Source organism: Salvelinus alpinus, chromosome 20 (genome assembly GCF_045679555.1).
Source record: "Salvelinus alpinus chromosome 20, SLU_Salpinus.1, whole genome shotgun sequence".
Taxonomy (NCBI): Eukaryota; Metazoa; Chordata; class Actinopteri; order Salmoniformes; family Salmonidae; genus Salvelinus; species Salvelinus alpinus.
In genome coordinates, this window is record NC_092105.1 from 15,301,171 (window position 1) to 15,315,692 (window position 14,522).

Here is a 14,522-nt window from a genome sequence, read left to right on the forward strand (position 1 = left end):
CACGGTAGTGTACATATTGATTAACATCCAGTGACTCAGGGGGAGCACGGTAGTATGCATATTGATTAACATCCAGTGACTCAGGGGGAGCACGGTAGTGTACATATTGAGAAGCATCCAGTGACTCAGGGGGAGCACGGTAGTGTACATATTGAGAAACATCCAGTGACTCAGGGGGAGCACGGTAGTGTACATATTGATTAACATCCAGTGACTCAGGGGGAGCACGGTAGTATGCATATTGATTAACATCCAGTGACTCAGGGGGAGCATGGTAGTGTACATATTGAGAAGCATCCAGTGACTCAGGGGGAGCACGGTAGTGTACATATTGAGAAACATCCAGTGACTCAGGGGGAGCACGGTAGTGTACATATTGAGAAACATCCAGTGACTCAGGGGGAGCACGGTAGTATGCATATTGATTAACATCCAGTGACTCAGGGGGAGCACGGTAGTGTACATATTGAGAAACATCCAGTGACTCAGGGGGAGCACGGTAGTATACATATTGAGAAACATCCAGTGACTCAGGGGGAGCACGGTAGTGTACATATTGAGAAACATCCAGTGACTCAGGGGGAGCACGGTAGTGTACATATTGAGAAACATCCAGTGACTCAGGGGGAGCACGGTAGTGTACATAATGAGAAACATCCAGTGACTCAGGGGGAGCACGGTAGTGTACATATTGAGAAACATCCAGTGACTCAGGAGGAGCACGGTAGTGTACATATTGAGAAACATCCAGTGACTCAGGGGGAGCACGGTAGTGTACATATTGAGAAACATCCAGTGACTCAGGGGGAGCACGGTAGTGTACATATTGAGAAACATCCAGTGACTCAGGGGGAGCACGGTAGTGTACATATTGAGAAACATCCAGTGACTCAGGGGGAGCACGGTAGTGTACATATTGAGAAACATCCAGTGACTCAGGGGGAGCACGGTAGTGTACATATTGAGAAACATCCAGTGACTCAGGGGGAGCACGGTAGTGTACATAATGAGAAACATCCAGTGACTCAGGGGGAGCACGGTAGTGTACATATTGAGAAACATCCAGTGACTCAGGAGGAGCACGGTAGTGTACATATTGAGAAACATCCAGTGACTCAGGGGGAGCACGGTAGTGTACATATTGAGAAACATCCAGTGACTCAGGGGGAGCACGGTAGTGTACATATTGAGAAACATCCAGTGACTCAGGAGGAGCACGGTAGTGTACATATTGATTAACATCCAGTGACTCAGGGGGAGCACGGTAGTGTACATATTGATTAACATCCAGTGACTCAGGGAGAGCACGGTAGTGTACATATTGAGAAACATCCAGTGACTCAGGAGGAGCACGGTAGTATGCATATTGAGAAACATCCAGTGACTCAGGGGGAGCACGGTAGTGTACATATTGAGAAACATCCAGTGACTCAGGGGGAGCACGGTAGTGTACATATTGAGTAACATCCAGTGACTCAGGAGGAGCACGGTAGTGTACATATTGATTAACATCCAGTGACTCAGGGGGAGCACGGTAGTGTACATATTGATTAACATCCAGTGACTCAGGGGGAGCACGGTAGTGTACATATTGAGAAACATCCAGTGACTCAGGGGGAGCACGGTAGTGTACATATTGAGAAACATCCAGTGACTCAGGAGGAGCACGGTAGTGTACATATTGAGAAACATCCAGTGACTCAGGGGGAGCACGGTAGTGTACATATTGATTAACATCCAGTGACTCAGGGGGAGCACGGTAGTGTACATATTGAGAAACATCCAGTGACTCAGGGGGAGCACGGTAGTGTATATATTGATTAACATCCAGTGACTCAGGGGGAGCACGGTAGTATGCATATTGAGAAACATCCAGTGACTCAGGGGGAGCACGGTAGTGTACATATTGAGAAACATCCAGTGACTCAGGGGGAGCACGGTAGTGTATATATTGATTAACATCCAATGACTCAGGGGGAGCACGGTAGTATGCATATTGAGAAACATCCAGTGACTCAGGGGGAGCACGGTAAAATGCTTATTGAGAAACATCCAGTGACTCAGGGGGAGCACGGTAGTGTACATATTGAGAAACATCCAGTGACTCAGGGGGAGCACGGTAGTGTATATATTGATTAACATCCAGTGACTCAGGGGGAGCACGGTAGTGTACATATTGATTAACATCCAGTGACTCAGGGGGAGCACGGTAGTATACATATTGAGAAAGGACCTATTATAGACACTAAGCCGGCAGTTCAGTGACTGGTCCTGATACTTCCTTCGGTCCTCTCATCCACGTTAAGACTTAGTTTGAACATGACCATTGTGTTGACATGGGACTGGAAGGAGCAACAGTACGGATGTTTGTTTGAGTGTTGCATGTGGTTGGAAGGGCTACCGGTCTGTCAAAGCTTTGAATTACGCTCACTAAACTGTGCCACTAGCACCAGCACATTAGGAACGGTTTAAGTGTCTTGTTTCTGGTGCTTTGCTGACCTATAAAACAGCACTCAGCCTGGGGTGTGTGATGTCATTGGCATGTTATGAGAACAAGCAGTCAAAGGCACAGAACCAAAGAATGCAGTTATCCAGACAGGCTGACTTCACATGTAGCAACACGTGTCTCTTTGTAACCTTCTATCTCCCATTCTGTCTGCACCTGCATGTACAGTTAGTCACTCTGCCAAGAATCATGATGTACTACTGCTCACAACAGGGACACCTTGTTCAATAGGCATTTCCAGAACACAACAATGTACTCATTGGGTGCTGCACATCTGACACACACACACACACACACACACACACACACACACACACACACACACACACACACACACACACACACACACACACACACACACACACACACACACACACACACACACACACACACACACACACACACACACACACACACACACACACACACACACGCACACACTCACCACAGTGACAGCATCGTTGAACAGGCACTCTCCAAACACCACGATGTAGAGCTGCTCGTTGACAGAGACATCCTCGAACACGCTGAGCACGGCCACTGGGTCCACAGCTGAGATGATGGCAGCAAACAGCATGTTCTCCTGAAGGTTAATGTCCTGCACCTCAAACGCCTCGATCTGACACACCGCATACAGAGACATCCCTATCCCAATGCTGTTCCACAGGGTGCCCACCACCGCAAACCAAAGCACCTGTAGGCAGAAGATGGTATGGGAACTTCCATTGTTCAATGAGGCATCAAGTGAATCATTATATGGCAAATGGTTCACCTAACAGAATGGAATAAAGCAAGTATATTTCTGTATTGGTTGAAATGTACGCTAATTCTTAGGGTCAGTTTTCCCAGACACAGATTAAACCTATTCCAGGAATAAAAAGCACTAGAGCCCTTTTTAACATTAGAGCACATATTAGTCCAGGACTATAGGCTTGATCAGTGTCAGGGAAACCAGCCCCTTGAGTCCCTCCAGAGACCATAATTAATATTGGTATTAGCGCATAAAACCATCGTACCGTTCCCACGTTCTCGAAGAACGGTCGCGTGGGCATAAAGTATCCAGACTCCAGTACGATGGGAGGCAGCATGAAGAGGAAGAATACGTTGTAGCTGAGCACAGCAGGGGGCTCCTCGTGGACAGAGTGCATGATGGCCCCTACGATCAGCCCAATACTGATCAGGAGACATGACTCTGGGACCCAGAAGGTAATCTTGTGGTATACATGGAAACCTGTGAGAGAAAGAGGTTGAAGGTCAGATACTGTACATGACAGATACTCTATATATACAAAAGTATGTGGACACCCCTTCAAATGAATGGTTTCGGCTATTTCAGCCACATCCGTTGCTGACAGGTGTATAAAATCAAGCACACAGCCATGCAATCTCCATAGACAAACACTGGTGGTAGAATGGCTTTAATGAAGAGATCAGTGACATTCAACGTGGCACCGTCATAGGATGCCACCTTTCCAACAAGTCAGTTTGTAAAATTTATGCCCTGCTAAAGATGCCCCAGTCAACGGTAAGTACTATTATTGTGAAGTGGAAACATCTAGAAGCAACAGCGGCTCAGCCGTGAAGTGGTAGGCCACACAAGCTCACAGAATGGGACCGCCAAGTGCTGAATCGTCTATCCTCGGTTGCAACACTCACTAGCAAGTTCCAAACTTCCTCTGGAAGCAACGTCAGCACAATAACTGTTCATTGGGAGCTCCATGAAATGGGTTTCCATGGCCAAGCAGCCGCACACAAGCCTATGATCACCATGCGCAATGCCAAGCGTCGGCTGGAGTGGTATGAAGCTCATCGCCATTGGACTCTGGAGCAGTGGAAACGCGTTCTCTGGAGCAATCAATCACGCTTCACCATCTGACAGTCCGACGGACGAATCTGGGTTTGGTGGATGCCAGGAGAACGCTACCAGTCCGAACGCATAGTGCCAACTGTAAAGTTTGGTGGAAGAGGAATAATGTTCTGGGGCTGTTTTTCATGGTTCAGGCTAGGCCCCTTAGTTCCAGTGAAGGGAAATCTTAACGTTACAGCATACAGTGCCAGTCTGGACGATTCTGTGCTTCCAAATTTGTGGCAACAGTTTGGGGAAGGCCCTTTGCTGTATCAGCATAACAATGCCCCCATCCACAAAGCGAAGACCATACAGAAATGGTTTGTCGAGATCGGTGTGGAAGAACTTGACTCGCCTGCACAGAGCCCTGACCTCAACCCCATCGAACACCTTGGGATGAATTGGAACGCTGACTGCGAGCCAGGCCTAATCGCCCAACATCAGTGCCTAACCTCACTAATGCTCTTGTGGCTGAATGGAAGAAAGTCCCTGCAGCAATGTTCCAACTTCTAGTGGAAAGCCTTCCATATTAATGCCTATGATTTTGGAATGAGATGTTCGACGAGCAGGTGTCCACATACTTTTGGTCATGTAGTGTATATGCCAGGCTCTAGAACACCCTGTGGTCTTTATGGGCCTACACATGAGACAAACGTAGATGGGGAATGAGGAGGTTTACATTTAAGCAATAAGGCACGAGGGGGTGTGCTATATGGCCAATGTACCATGGCTAAGGGGTGTTCTTATGTATGACGCAACGCGTAGTGCCTGGATACAGCCCTTAGTCGTGGTAAATTGGCCATATCCCACAAACCCCCGAAGTGCCTTATTGCTATTATAAACTGGTTACCAATGTAACTAGAGCAGTAAAAATAAATGTTTTGTCATACCCGTAGTATATGGTCTGATATACCACGGCTGTCAGCCAATCAGCATTCAGGGCTCAAACCACCCAGTTTATAAGTACACATATAGCATGTGGTACTTTGTCCTCTGTAACTCAAGAGTTGTTGATAGAGCATGGTGCTTGCAACGCCAGGATAGTGGACTGGATTCCCAGGACTACCCATATCTAAATAATGTATGCATGCATAACTGTAAGTCGCTTTGGATAAAAGTGTCTGCTAAATGTCATATATTACATTATTTTATATTATGAATGGTATACATTTTTTTATATATTTTTTTTAATTTTATTTCACCTTTATTTAACCAGGTAGGCTAGTTGAGAACAAGTTCTCATTTGCAACTGCGACCTGGCCAAGATAAAGCATAGCAGTGTGAACAGACAACACAGAGTTACACATGGAGTAAACAATAAACAAGTCAATAACATGGTAGAAAAAAAAAAAAAAAAAGAGAATCTATATACAATGTGTGCAAAAGGCATGAGGTAGGCAATAAATCGAATAATTACAATTTAGCAGATTAACACTGGAGTGATAAATCATCAGATGATCATGTGCAAGAAGAGATACTGGTGTGCAAAAGAGCAGAAAAGTAAATAAATAAAAGCAGTATGGGTGGTGAGGTAGGTAAATTGGGTGGGTAGTTTACAGATGGACTATGTACAGCTGCAGCGATCGGTTAGCTGCTCGGATAGCAGATTTTTAAAGTTGTTGAGGGAGATAAAAGTCTCCAACTTCAGAGATTTTTGCAATTCGTTCCAGTCGCAGGCAGCAGAGAACTGGAAGGAAAGGCGTCCAAATGAGGTTTTGGCTTTAGGGATGATCAGTGAGATACACCTGCTGGAGCGCGTGTTGCGGGTGGGTGTAGCCATCGTGACCAGTGAACTGAGATAAGGCGGCACTTTACCTAGCATAGCCTTGTAGATGACCTGGAGCCAGTGGGTCTGACGACGAACATGTAGCGAGGGCCAGCCGACTAGGGCATACAGGTCGCAGTGGTGGGTCGTATAAGGTGCTTTAGTAACAAAACGAATGGCACTGTGATAAACTGCATCCAGTTTGCTGAGTAGAGTATTGGAAGCTATTTTGTAGATGACATCGCCGAAGTCGAGGATCGGTAGGATAGTCAGTTTTACTAGGGTAAGTTTGGCGGCGTGAGTGAAGGAGGCTTTGTTGCGGAATAGAAAGCCGATTCTTGCTTTGATTTTGGATTGGAGATGTTTGATATGAGTCTGGAAGGAGAGTTTGCAGTCTAGCCAGACACCTAGGTACTTATAGATGTCCACATATTCTAGGTCGGAACCGTCCAGGGTGGTGATGCTAGTCGGGCGTGCGGGTGCAGGCAGCGAACGGTTGAAAAGCATGCATTTGGTTTTACTAGCGTTTAAGAGCAGTTGGAGGCCACGGAAGGAGTGTTGTATGGCATTGAAGCTCGTTTGGAGGTTAGATAGTACAGTGTCCAAGGAAGGGCCGGAAGTATATAGAATGGTGTCGTCTGCGTAGAGGTGGATCAGGGAATCGCCCGCAGCAAGAGCAACATCATTGATGTATACAGAGAAAAGAGTCGGCCCGAGAATTGAACCCTGTGGTACCCCCATAGAGACTGCCAGAGGACCGGACAACATGCCCTCCGATTTGACACACTGAACTCTGTCTGCAAAGTAGTTGGTGAACCAGGCAAGGCAGTCATTAGAAAAACCGAGGCTACTGAGTCTGCCGATAAGAATATGGTGATTGACAGAGTCGAAAGCCTTGGCCAGGTCGATGAAGACGGCTGCACAGTAATGTCTTTTATCGATGGCGGTTATGATATCGTTTAGTACCTTGAGCGTGGCTGAGGTGCACCCATGACCGGCTCGGAAACCGGATTGCACAGCGGAGAAGGTACGGTGGGATTCGAGATGGTCAGTGATCTGTTTGTTGACTTGGCTTTCGAAGACCTTAGATAGGCAGGGCAGGATGGATATAGGTCTGTAACAGTTTGGGTCCAGGGTGTCTCCCCCTTTGAAGAGGGGGATGACCGCGGCAGCTTTCCAATCCTTGGGGATCTCAGATGATACGAAGGAGAGGTTGAACAGGCTGGTGATAGGGGGTGCGACAATGGCGGCGGACAGTTTCAGAAATAGGGGGTCCAGATTGTCAAGCCCAGCTGATTTGTATGGGTCCAGGTTTTCCAGCTCTTTCAGAACATCTGCTATCTGGATTTGGGTAAAGGAGAAGCTGGGGAGGCTTGGGCGAGTAGCAGCGGAGGGGGCGGGGCTGTTGGCCAAGGTTGGAGTCGCCAGGAGGAAGGCATGGCCAGCCATTGAGAAATGCTTGTTGAAGTCTTCGATTATCACGGATTTATCGGTGGTGACCATGTTACCTAGCCTCAGTGCAGTGGGCAGCTGGGAGGAGGTGCTCTTGTTCTCCATGGACTTTACAGTATCCCAGAACTTTTTGGAGTTAGAGCTACAGGATGCAAATTTCTGCTTGAAAAAGCTGGCCTTTGCTTTCCTGACTGACTGCGTGTATTGGTTCCTGACTTCCCTGAACAGTTGCATATCGCGGGGGCTCTTCGATGCTATTGCAGTTCGCCACAGGATGTTTTTGTGCTGGTCGAGGGCAGTCAGGTCTGGAGTGAACCAAGGGCTATATCTGTTCTTGGTTCTGCATTTTTTGAACGGAGCATGCTTGTCTAATATGGTGAGGAAGTAACATTTAAAGAATGACCAGGCATCCTCAACTGACGGGATGAGGTCAATATCCTTCCAGGGTACCCGGGCCAGGTCGATTAGAAAGGCCTGCTCGCAGAAGTGTTTTAGGGAGCGTTTGACAGTGATGAGGGGTGGTCGTTTGACCGCGGACCCGTGGCGGATACAGGCAATGAGGCAGTGATCACTGAGATCTTGATTGAAGACAGCAGAGGTGTATTTGGAGGGCAGGTTGGTCAGGATAATGTCTATTAGGGTGCCCATGTTTACGGATTTAGGGTTGTACCTGGTGGGTTCCTTGATGATTTGTGTGAGATTGAGGGCATCAAGCTTGGATTGTAGGACTGCCGGGGTGTTAAGCATATCCCAGTTTAGGTCACCTAACAGAACAAACTCTGAAGCTAGATGGGGAGCGATCAATTCACAGATGGTGTCCAGGGCACAGCTGGGAGCTGAGGGGGGTCGGTAGCAGGCGGCAACAGTGAGAGACTTATTTCTGGAGAGATTAATTTTTAAAATTAGAAGTTCAAACTGTTTGGGCATAGACCTGGAAAGTATGACAGAACTTTGCAGGCTATCTCTGCAGTAGATTGCAACTCCTCCCCCTTTGGCAGTTCTATCTTGACGGAAAGTGTTATAGTTGGGTATGGAAATCTCAGAATTTTTGGTGGCCTTCCTAAGCCAGGATTCGGACACGGCAAGGACATCAGGGTTGGCAGAGTGTGCTAAAGCGGTGAGTAAGGCAAACTTAGGGAGGAGGCTTCTGATGTTGACATGCATGAGGCCAAGGCTTTTTCGATCACAGAAGTCAACAAATGAGGGTGACTGGGGACATGCAGGGCCTGGGTTTACCTCCACATCACCCGAGGAACAGAGGAGTAGTAGGATGAGGGTGCGGCTAAAGGCTATCAAAACTGGTCGCCTAGAGCGTTGGGGACAAAGAATAAAAGGAGCAGATTTATGGGCGTGGTAGAATAGATTCTGGGCATAATGTGCAGACAGGGGTATGGTGGGGCGTGGGTACAGCGGAGGCAAGCCCAGGCACTGGGTGATGATAAGAGAGGTTGTATCTCTGGACATGCTGGTCTCAATGGGTGAGGTCACCGCATGTGTGGGGGGTGGGACAAAGGGGGTATCGGAGGTACGGAGAGTGGAACTACGGGGTCCATTGCAAACCAAAACAATGATAACTAGCCTGAACAACAGTATGCAAGGCATATTGATATTTGAGGGAGACATACAATAAGGCATAAAGTGATTGCAGGTCTTGATTGGGAGAGCTAGCTAAAACAACAGGTGAGATAACAGCAGCTAGTCAGTTAACACAGCAGCAGCAGGTAAAAATGGCGACGGCTAGGCAGAGAGGGTCGGATTAACTACACACAGATCCTGAGTTAAAGCACAGAGCCGACAGATAAAACACAAATAAACGGAATGGAGTACCGTGAATTAATGGACAGTCAAGCAAGCATCAGCTATGTAGCCAAGTGATCATAGTGTCCAGGGGGCAGCCGTAGATGGAGCAGTGAGGCCTCCACTAAGCTAGCCCGCGGCGTAAGATTGTTCGATAGACCTGTTCAGATAGCAGCCGATATGCTCAAGACAGCTAACGATTAGCGGGCCGCAGTTAGCATATGGGCGTTCAGGTTACGTCGCGATGGAGGGGCCAGTTGAATAACTCCCTCGGGCAGATAACGTCGGTATCCCAGTCGTGAAGGCCCGGTGGGGCTCCGCATCGGCAGTAAAACGGGTCCGGATAGGTGATTGTAGCCCAGGAGTGGCTGATGGAACTCTTCAGCTGGCTAGCTCCGGGATAATTGGTGTTTGCTCCGGAATTGATGTTAGCCAATAGTCACTCGGATAGCAGCTAGTTAGCTGCAAGATCCAGGTGTAAATGTCCAGAGCTTGCGGTAAAAATCCGGGGATATGGAGAGAAAATAGGTCTGGTATGCTCTGGTCTGAGTCGCGTTGTACAAAACTGGCAATAGTTTTCCGAGCTAAAGGATAGCTGATAAGCGCTAGCTGTGGTTAGCTGAACTACTCACGTTAGCTTGTGAGCTGGCTAACTTCTGGCTAGATGAATAACTCCCTCGGGCAGATAACGTCGGTATCCCAGTCGTGAAGGCCCGGTGGGGCTCCGCATCGGCAGTAAAACGGGTCCGGATAGGTGATTGTAGCCCAGGAGTGGCTGATGGAACTCTTCAGCTGGCTAGCTCCGGGATAATTGGTGTTTGCTCCGGAATTGATGTTAGCCAATAGTCACTCGGATAGCAGCTAGTTAGCTGCAAGATCCAGGTGTAAATGTCCAGAGCTTGCGGTAAAAATCCGGGGATATGGAGAGAAAATAGGTCTGGTATGCTCTGGTCTGAGTCGCGTTGTACAAAACTGGCAATAGTTTTCCGAGCTAAAGGATAGCTGATAAGCGCTAGCTGTGGTTAGCTGAACTACTCACGTTAGCTTGTGAGCTGGCTAACTTCTGGCTAGCATTTTGTTGTTAGATTTCGGATATGAGGTGAATAATACCTTTGAGGAGAAAAAAAAACACATCCGCACCACATTTGGTGAGGTAGGTTGCAGGAGAGTGTTTTGAAGTTAAGTTTTTAAGAAGAAAAAATATATATATAAAAAGAAATGCGAAGAAAAATATATAAAAAATATATACACGGGACAGGACGAGGACAAAGGACATCTGACTGCTACGCCATCTTGGATTCGATCTAATGGCAAGGGCAAGGGAGATAGCTCACTGTCTCCTCTAGAGGTTATGGTAAGTTTTGCATTTCCCCCTCAAATGGTTAAGGTCAGGATAGATATATGAACCCTAGATCTGTGTCAAATGGCAACTTCTACTACTGCCAATATGTTTTTATTCCCATCAGCAAGGGTGTAGGAGCCGGGGGAACAGTGGGGACATGTCCCCCCAAATGTTTGAAGCAAGTAAAATGGTCCCCTCAAATAAAAAAAAATAAGAATTGCGAGACTTTTATTTTGAAAATTATTTGCCAGATTGTTGAGGGACTTTTATTATGAAAAGGCCTCGGCTGCTGGAACTTGAGTCATTTCCATGACCCCACTCTGGGTTGTTCCAAGCAGTGTGGCACTGTTCAGCACCACCATCATTACTCACTGTACCAGGGAAAGTAGGCCTAATTGTGGACATACTATCAACAAATGATCTGTTGATAAGCAACTGTTCACTAAGGTTACGGTTAGCGTTAGCTTTAGAATAAGACTTAGGGTAAGGGTCAAGGTTAGGGTTAGGGTTAAGTTTAGGGTTAGAATAAGGGTTAGGGCTAGAGCTATGGTTAGTAGATAGTTAGTTGAAATGTTACTGACAGTCTATAGAGCATCTACAGATGGACTATGCACATAAAGTGTTGTCGTAATTGTTGTTGGCAACGACAAAGTTTAAGTAAAAAGTGTATGAATGTGAATACATTTTGATATGTTAGAATGAACGTGAACAACTATAGGCTTTCTCCTGGCTAGTAGCTATTTAGTTAGCTTTATATTTACAGTTGAGTTGTTTTCTAGCTGTGTCAGGTTTTATCTAACTAGCTAAAGCTGGGTAGTTCTGGCTGTGTGAAAAACTGACAGTGAATGCTTTGAAATCATTACATTTACATTTAAGTCATTTAGCAGACGCTCTTATCCATGAATGCCTGCTTGCTAGTACAGAATTACTTGCACAATCACTTCCTAGGGGAAGATCTCAATTTCATACTCCTTGCGTACTCTCTCCTCGTAGCCTTCTCAAAACCCATTGGAGGAGGTCAGAGGGGAGGGACTTCTGGCTTTCTCATCCAATGGGTTTTGAGAAAGAGATTAGGAGAGAGGACGCTTAGAGCATGAAATGGAGATATTCCCTTAGTCTTCATCATGGATGTACCACTGGTCAAGCTTTTCATACTGCATCCCCCAGCATCCGCCCGCACCGCTGGACTCCCACCCACTACTGCAAGAACTGGTCCCAAACCCACCTGCAGTCCCGCAATGTTATTGTAGGTGTATGTGACACAGCTCACTTGCCAGCCATGGTCCCAGCAATATCAAAATGCACAAAACCAAACATAGAAATAGGTAACATTTCTAGAGATTCTCACATGGCCCATTATATTAAGCTATCAGTATTACTGGCTATATCAGCCGATAATCTAGACGTAGTTTGAAGAGAGCAGAGTTTGTAGCTCAAGAGCAGACACTCTCGAGCTCCCTTTCAGAAGGATGATTTTCAGACAGAGACAAATAAATGTGTAATCAATCTATTTATTAAATAAAAAGGCGCAATGCTCGTTCACCATGGTAGCATATGCGCGCGTTGGGCCTTTTCCTTTTCAATTATGTATAAATATCAATACTTATTGACAGACACTGTAGTAAACTATAATCTATTCATATTTAAGTTAATTTCCTTGGAAAGATAACTGCCACGTGATTCTCCGCCCATGCATAGGCAGCCTACTCTATTTCATTCAGACCACACACACATACTAGGCACCCTTGATCTCGCACCCTCAACTAAGAGAGGAGAGGTAGTCTACTGAACATGAAGCAGCAAATTCTGAGTGTGTGAATAATGATATAAAGTGGTGCTTTTAATAACAACAGGTAGGCTAGGCTAACGCATACAAAGCTAACAGAGACAAAATGCATCATACCGGCATTATAAGACCGCACTCATCCAACTCTATAAGGCCATAAGCAAACAAGAAAATGCTCACCTAGAAGTGGCCCTCCTAGTGGTCGGGGACTTTAATGCAGGCAAACTTAAATCAGTTTTACCAAAGTTTTACCAGCCCGTCACATTTTTATTTATTTTATTTTTTATTTTTTTATTTTACCGTTATTTTACCAGGTAAGTTGACTGAGAACACGTTCTCATTTGCAGCAACGACCTGGGGAATAGTTACAGGGGAGTGGAGGGGGATGAATGAGCCAATTATAAACTGGGGATTATTAGGTGACCATGATGGTTTGAGGGCCAGATTGGGAATTTAGCCAGGACACCGGGGTTAACACCCCTACTCTTACGATAAGTGCCATGGGATCTTTAATGACCTCAGAGAGTCCGGACACCCGTTTAACGTCCCATCCGAAAGACGGCACCCTACACAGGGCAGTGTCCCCAATCACTGCCCTGGGGCATTGGGATATTTTTTAGACCAGAGGAAAGAGTGCCTCCTACTGGCCCTCCAACACCACTTCCAGCAGCATCTGGTCTCCCATCCAGGGACTGACCAGGACCGACCCTGCTTAGCTTCAGAAGCAAGCCAACAGTGGTATGCAGGGTGGTATGCTGTGTAACCACATGTGTAACCAGAGGGAAAAAAACTCTAGACCACCTTCACTCCATACACAGAGATGCATACAAAGCTCACCCCCGCCCTCCATTTGGCAAATCTGACCATAATTCTATCCTCCTCATTCCTGCTTACAAGCAAAAACTAAAGCAGGAAGTACCACTGACTAGTTAAATACGGAAGTGGTCAGATGATGCGGATGCTACGCTACAGAACTGTTTTGCTAGCACAGACTGGAATATGTTCCGGGATTCATCCAATAGCATTGAGGAGTATACCACCTCAGTCATTGGCTTCAACAGTAAGTGCATCGCCGACGTTGTCCCCACAGTGACTGTACGTACATATCCCAACCAGAAGCCATTGTTTACAGGCAACATCCGCATCGAGCTAAAGGCTAGAGCTGACGCTTTCAAGGAGTGGGACACTAATCCGAACACCTATAAGAAATCCCGCTATGCCCTCAGACGAACCATCAAACATGGAAAGCGTCAATACAGGATTAAGACACCGGCTCTGACGCTCGTCGGATGTGGCAGGGCTTGAAAACTATTACGGACTACAAAGGGAAACCCAGACGCGAGTTTCCCAGTGACGCGAACCTGCCAGACGAGCTAAATGCCTTTTATGCTCGCTTCGAGGCAAGCAACACTGAAGCATGCACGGGAGCACCAACTGTTCTGGGTGACTGTGTGATAACGCTCTTGGTAGCCGATGTGAGCAAGACCTTTAAACAGGTCAACATTCACAAAACCGTGGGGCCAGATGATTAACTTCTTGTGGCTGCAGGGGCAGTATTGAGTAGCTTGGATGAAAGGTGCACAGAGGTGCCCAGAGTAAACTGCCTGCTCCTCAGTCATAGTTGCTAATATATGCATATTATTATTAGTATTGTATAGAAAACACTCTGAAGTTTCTAAAACTGTTTGAATTAGGTCTGTGAGTATAACAGAACTCATATGGCAGGCAAAAACCTGAGAAAAAATCCAAACAGGAAGTGGAAATTCTGAGGCTGGTCGATTTTCAACCAAGATCCCATTGAAATCACAGCGAGATACAAGTTTTCGCTTCCTACGGCTTCCACTAGATGTCAACAGTCTGTAGAACTTTGTCTGATGCCTCTACTGTGAAGGGGGGCCGAATGAGAGAGGAATTAGTCAAGTCTGCCATGACCTGAGCATGCTTTCACCATGCGCGTTCACATAAGAGGGAGCTCTGTTCCATCGCTCATCTGAAGTCAATGTAATTCTCCGGTTGGAACGTTATTCA

At 46.6% G+C, this 14,522-nt stretch overlaps 1 protein-coding gene across 1 annotated transcript in view; it reads right to left on the bottom strand.

The window, feature by feature from the left end:
- slc9a2 (solute carrier family 9 member 2) overlaps positions 1-14,522 on the bottom strand; it is a 39,545-nt gene that overhangs the window by 20,998 nt on the left and 4,025 nt on the right. The window contains exons 2-3 of the mRNA XM_071354635.1: positions 3,523-3,737; positions 2,952-3,200 (exon numbers count right to left, since the gene is read on the bottom strand). Coding sequence (XP_071210736.1) covers positions 2,952-3,200; positions 3,523-3,737 — 464 coding nt within the window. The remainder of the gene's footprint in view (positions 1-2,951; positions 3,201-3,522; positions 3,738-14,522) is intronic.